Source organism: Echinops telfairi, unplaced genomic scaffold, assembly GCF_000313985.2.
Source record: "Echinops telfairi isolate 266 unplaced genomic scaffold, ASM31398v2 ScPeMD7_25;HRSCAF=90, whole genome shotgun sequence".
Lineage (NCBI taxonomy): Eukaryota > Metazoa > Chordata > Mammalia > Afrosoricida > Tenrecidae > Echinops > Echinops telfairi.
Genome location: NW_022103922.1, coordinates 3,984,529 through 3,990,458, shown reverse-complemented (window position 1 = coordinate 3,990,458; position 5,930 = coordinate 3,984,529). Strand labels below are relative to the sequence as shown.

The following is a 5,930-nucleotide window of genomic DNA, read 5'->3' as shown; positions in this document are numbered from 1 at the left end:
CTGCTGTCTGAGCAGCGAGAGGCTCTCCCAGCACCCCAGAAAAAGGTAAAAGGGCCCATTTACCCTGAGCGCTCACCTTCTAGAATGCTTTTGGCCAGCAAACTGGGTGTCCTGACTTGCCTCTGGTACACGGCCTTGCGCTCAAAGTTATTCTGCTTCCCGGAGAGTCCCTTCTTGTCCTGTAAACACAGAGAGGAGATCAATAGCACCTGTGGGGCAGGAAAGGCGTGGAGACGGAAAGAAGGGGGTGGCGGGCAAACCATCCGGGACCCTCCCTCCCCCAGTCTGGATGGGTTTCTATTTCCACCCCAAGACAATGGCTCCAAAACGGATGCTACTGGACCGCCGTCCCCATGGAAACAAAAATGTTCCAACTGAAAAGATTACAGCGGTGAGAAGCGGGCGGCATGGCCGCACCTGCGTGAACAGAGACCCGGCCTGCCTCCCCGGTTTCTCTGGGGTGGTTTCACTAGTCTCCCAGCATTCTTGTGCAGAGGACTTCTGGCCAGGAATGTTGGGGCACGACAAGTCGGGGTGAATCCACAGTAGGGGCCTGGCCAAGGCGCCCACCGGTAGAATGCAAGGTCCCTGAATTGGGGCAGGTGGGAACCGCATGAGGGGAACATGAGGATTTCCTTCTCTCAGCCTCTCCCCTGCCCCACTTCCGGAAAACCCTTGGGGTCTGCAGGGGGCGCAGGGCCAGCAGACGCCCCTACCCTGGCTATCTGATGAGATTTGTGGTGGCCCAGCCACATCTTGTCCTGTCACTGACTCAGGGCTCGGGCAGCAGGAGGAGACCGAGAAGGCCTAGCCGCCCGGGTGTGTGCTCTCAGGGAGAGACCTTCATGGGATTTTCCTTCGAGGTCACTGATTCATGAGGCTTGGATACGGATGCGCACACGCACTGCTCTCTGGTAAAAAGCAAACTCACCAATTGCCCCAAGATCTGGAGAAAGCCCAGAGAAACCCCCCCTTCTGAGCTGTCCACTCTGGGGAACCTCAGTCACCTCCCTCTTCAAGAAGCCTGACTCTTGCCCCCGCTGGCGCCCTGGGAGGTGTAGACCTGGTGCCTGGGTCCTGGGGCCATTCACAGGGACCGACAAGGGCGCCTTTCCCACGCCACTGTTTGTCTCCGGGTTAAAAAAAAATTGGTCAGATGTCCACTGCGGAGGCACCCTGCGCCCTGGGCCGCCTGGCTCCTTTGCACCGTGGGGGCCACTGGGGCAACGGTATACCTGCTCCTCCACCGTCCCCCAGCAAGGACACCAAAATAAATGTTTCCATAGAAATGGCTCAAACACAGCGAAGGTCCTTGGCTTCTCCAAAGTCCTACCCACCCCCAGGGTTCTCCAATACAAAGTCCTCTCTGCAGGCAGCGACGCAGCTTTCTCCCTCTCGTCTAGAAGGCTCACACCGGCCAAAGCAACCGCGTCTTCGCTACCCTTGCGAGGTGGGCCGGGCGGCAAGGGCACAATCAAAGCCCCCCCGGGTTCCGGGCCTCAGCGTGACGCCCGGCCCGGCCGGCTGTACACACCTCGGTGGCCTGCTGCCTCCGGAGCGCCACCTGGGCGGCCATGACGCGCTGCCGCTCCACCACCAGCAAGCAGTTGGCGCACTGGCAGTCGCGCCAGCGGCAGAAGCGCTTGTGGCCCTTGAGACAGGACACGACGCCGTGGTTGCGGCAGCGCGCGCACTTGGGCGTGCGGCTCAGCTTGCGCGGCTCTGCGGGGGCGCAGCGCTCCGAGGCTCCAGCCGGGGTGCGCGGAGCCTGCGGCGCGGACAGTGGCCTGGGCCCAGTCCCCGCCGGCTCCGGCCCGCGCGGCGCCCCGGGGCCCGCGCCCGCAGCCTCGCCATCGCCTTCCTCCTCCGCGTCGCCATCGTCGTCGTCCTCCTCCTCCTCGTCTTCCTCCTCCTCGCCGTCCCCGGCGGCCGGCGGTGGCGTCCCGCGGCCGGCCTCCTCCAGCTCCAGGCTCTCCACGTCGACCTCCCAGTCCCCGGACGCCAGGCCCGCCTGCGGCTCCGCCATGGCTCCGTGCCTCCTCGGCCGGCCTGCGCGCTGCGGAGACACGGAGACCCGGGGCTGTTATTAGGGCCGCATCTGGTGCTCGGTCCCACTGGCCTCGACCCCGGGGGCACCCCCGCCCTCCACCGGTCACCCACATTCAGGTCCATGTGGCCTGCAGGGATCTCCAACCCAACCCGATTTGTCTTCCATCAATTAGCAGTGCTTGGTGAGCGGCTGACCCGGTCATTACGCACGCTTTCTGGACCAGCCCCTGGGTAGCTAACGAATTACACACACCCTGAAGTCTATGTCCAACTAGGCCGGCCTGAGTTCCTGCACTTGCCACTTGTTGGACACCGCCAAACCTAGCTGGAAGTGTAGAATAATGAAATGCAGTCAGGAACTTCGTTGATAAGGAAGGGCCACCAGCCTTGTCTCCCCAACGTCTCTGTTCTCCCTTAAGCTGGCCTGGGGGAGGCTTTCATCCCTCCAACCCAAAGAATCAGCTACACCAATATCGTCCTACTGTCTTTGAGCCATGACGGGCCGCGCAGCCAGTGTGCACCCCAGGTTTGCCTCTGTAAGGCAAATTATCCAGAAAACCCTGCAGGAGATGAGATGAGGATCCACCTCCTCTACCCACACACCCCCAACCCCCAGAGCTGCCACCGCACTCACCTACAGTCGAGAAGGGTTCGGAACTGACAGCTGGAGACCCGAGGCCACGGACCAGGGCAGAGGGCCTGCAAAGATGAGTCTTCAGCCGCCTCGCCTGCACATCCCGGACCCCGCAGAACTCTGATCGGTCCCAAGCCACGCGGGTGCTTCAACTCCTGGGAGCCGCTTTCGGCTTCTTCGGACCCGGGGTGGCCAGAGGGGTTGGCCGACCCAGCCTGCCCGGAAGCGAGGGTTCCCGAGCGGGCGGCGCTCCCAGTCCGCGCCGCGCCGCTCCCCTCGCCGCAGTCCCAGCCTCCGCTCCCCTGGCGAGTATTATCCGCTCGGGTCTCCGCTCGGATACGTTGATTGGCCGGCTGGCAGGCGGTGTGCGCTCTGATTGGCCGAGGCCCGCCGGCCGAGCGCCTCCGCCTCTTGCATCCCTGCGCTCCTCCCCGCCGCTCAGCCAGAGTCCGCCCGCGCCGCCTTCGCTGCAGCCGGGACGCGGCGCCCAACTTCACTGCGGAACCCGCCGGGAGCGGAGGGAGACGTCGCCAGGTATCTCGAGAACGGAAAAGCAGTACAGGCAAATTCTTACAAGTGTCGTGTCAACAAGAGAAGGTAAAAGACGAGACGGCAGAAGAACAGAAGGTTAGTGTAGGTCTCCACGCTGCGCGCACCTCCAGGAGAGACTTCGGCTCGATCTTTAACCCAAAGAGGAGCGCGCACAGCAGCTCCCTGCTTTCTCTGCAGGCGCAAACAACCTTGGCCCGCATCAGAGCATCTGGGTAGCCTGCGTCTGCAGCGCTCAGTAAATGTGGGACACAGGTCCCCAAGTCGCCGAACTGTGTGAGTCTCTTCCCTACATTTCCCGCTTGATCAATTATTATTACTCTTAGGCCATTGAGAAGTTTAGATACAGTTGTTCGATCGAAGGATGTTTTTAAACGCCAGCTTTTAAAGACATGGAAAAAAATTTGAAGGACTGTAGTCCGGTGTATTGGTCAAAGTGGGAAACAAGAACCACGTTCTATCGTGTCCCTCCAATATCCCTCAGATAATGTTTAATAACAAAGTTAAACTGCCACTGTAACGAACGCAGAACTGGCGCCCTAACCCAACGCTGCCTTTGATTTCGTAAGCCAAGTTCAGAAGTGCTGAGACACTTCTAGTTACCCAGATCATTGATCAGTAGATATTGGCGGAAGGGAGGTATCTGCTGAACCGGTACGAAGAGACTGTTCTCCCAGCTCGTCGGAAAGTTAGAAATTAACGAAGCTCCGAAAACAAAGGCGCCCTAGGAATTTCCTCCAAACGAAAACTCCTAGGTATCCATCCACATGCCCTTGGCCAGGCGCTGGGACCTCCGTTCGTCCCAGCTGTGCTCCCCCAGGGCCGGGCTTGCCAGGCAAAGAGAAACGTCTTGCTGATTTCCTGGCCACTGCTTGGTCCTCTGGGCATCAGTGGACCTGCGGGGGGGCGCGCTCAGATCTCAGACCCCAGACTCTCAAACCGCTGGTCTCTCTAGCTCTCTCCCGCACCCCTCCACCCTGCCTGCGGTGAGTTTTCCCTTTGCGTGTTTTTTATACTCGCCCAAGTGCTGTTTTGTTTTTTGTTTTGTTCCGAAGCCTCTGTTAACAAGAGCGGCTGCGATCTTGACAGACAGTCCTGTGCAGCGGATAGGTGGGAAGGCGTTATTTTTCCTGGGAGTTTGTGGGGAGTGGTTGGTCAGTGAAGTGCCTGATCTGCGCTTCCCAGAGGGGTCCTGATCTGGACTCTGGGGAAGAGTGCCACTGGCGAGCACCTGTCCGATTCTCCCAATACCTCCGAAATGGCTTGGGCGGCAGTCCGTGGATTTTGCATTTGTTTTTGGCTATTTTGGCTATGCCCTCTTTCTGTGGCAGGGTCCTGCACCCGATATTTCTGGCTTTTTTCAGAATCTGTCTCTTAGCTATATGTCCGCCTTTGTAAAGAGGTAGTTTATAATGATTTTGCTCCAAATAAGTCCTTGCAAATGAGAACGCCCCACCGGGGCTCTGAGTCCCCACCAGCAACCGGCAGGCAGGCCTTTTCTCTTTCTTCTTTCTCCTTGCTGTTGTTGGGGGCTGGGGTGGGGGCACCAAGAGAGAAAGACCTGGCAACCCGTTCCCCTAAAAATAACCCCCCAAGAAACCCTGAGTCAGTTCGACCCTGTCATGGTGGTGGCTGTGTGTCTCTGAATTGATTGACGGTGTCCACAACCTTGACTTTCTAGGCCTGAACGGGAATAAGGTAATTGTAAAGATTAAGAGACAAGGCCCAGGGACGCTGGTAACCAGACGGAGAGTGTCTATCTCCTCAGGTAAAAACAAATAAATCGCTCTAATGAGCACCTCAGGGCGATTGTGCGCAAAACCATGCAGCCTGATGCCAGAGCTGGAGAAGGACAGGCAGTGGGGAGCCTCCGAGGGTGCTGGTGCTGGAACTGGACCCTACTGAGATGACCAGAACCTTTGGGCACAGTCAGCCACGTGCACGGGACTGGGCGCTTGGACATAGCTTCCTGCACTTTCCAAGTGGGGTGGGCCCAGAGCCATTTCCTCCCTATCTTCTCCCTGCTATGCCCCCACCCACCCGCATCCTGGCACTTCCCCCCACCCCACCTGACTTCTGATTACTTCCAGTTCCCTCTCCCACATCTCTTGCGCTCCACTCCCCTGCACCCAGGACTCCCACGCTTGGGACAGACAGTGGAATTTACACTTTCTCCCCGCGACCATGAGCACTTCTGCCCTCAGCCCCTTCCCACCAATGGCTGGGAGCAGAAGCGATAGAGGTGGGAGGGAGCTTGACTTTTATCCTAGAAGGATCTTCCGGGATCCCAGAAGCTCCCACGCCGAATGCAGAATTATCCACACTTTTCTGGGACCAGAGAGCAAAGCTTTGACCAGATCCTAAGAGCAACTGCTGGCTACCCAATCTGGCCCTAAACCCAACCCAAGCCTGCCCTTTGTCCACTCCGGCTCCTAACCCACCTGTGGGGAGGAGGAGAGCTGCTCAACGGGTTTCCAAGGCTGGAAATCACTGCGCAAAGCCCACTGCCACGTCCCCTGCCCCACCCTCGGTACTTGACCCAGCGCTCCAGACACTGCACCACCAGAGCTGCATGGCGGGAGCAGTAAAATAGGAAGAGGGCTCTTTCTTGGCTCCAGTGAGTGTGCAGACTCATAAACAAAGGAGAGAGAGAGAGAGGGAGAGAGAAGCTCACGGCCACTCAATGAGTTCACAGCAG

At 58.8% G+C, this 5,930-nt stretch overlaps 1 protein-coding gene across 1 annotated transcript in view; it reads right to left on the bottom strand.

Moving 5' to 3' along the window:
• The window catches only part of DMRT2 (doublesex and mab-3 related transcription factor 2), a 7,642-nt gene extending 4,770 nt beyond the window's left edge, over positions 1-2,872 (bottom strand). The window contains exons 1-3 of the mRNA XM_004714549.2: positions 2,684-2,872; positions 1,535-2,056; positions 77-179 (exon numbers count right to left, since the gene is read on the bottom strand). Coding sequence (XP_004714606.1) covers positions 77-179; positions 1,535-2,026 — 595 coding nt within the window. The 5' untranslated portion in view covers positions 2,027-2,056; positions 2,684-2,872. The remainder of the gene's footprint in view (positions 1-76; positions 180-1,534; positions 2,057-2,683) is intronic.
• Between the last annotated feature and the right edge of the window lie 3,058 nt (positions 2,873-5,930).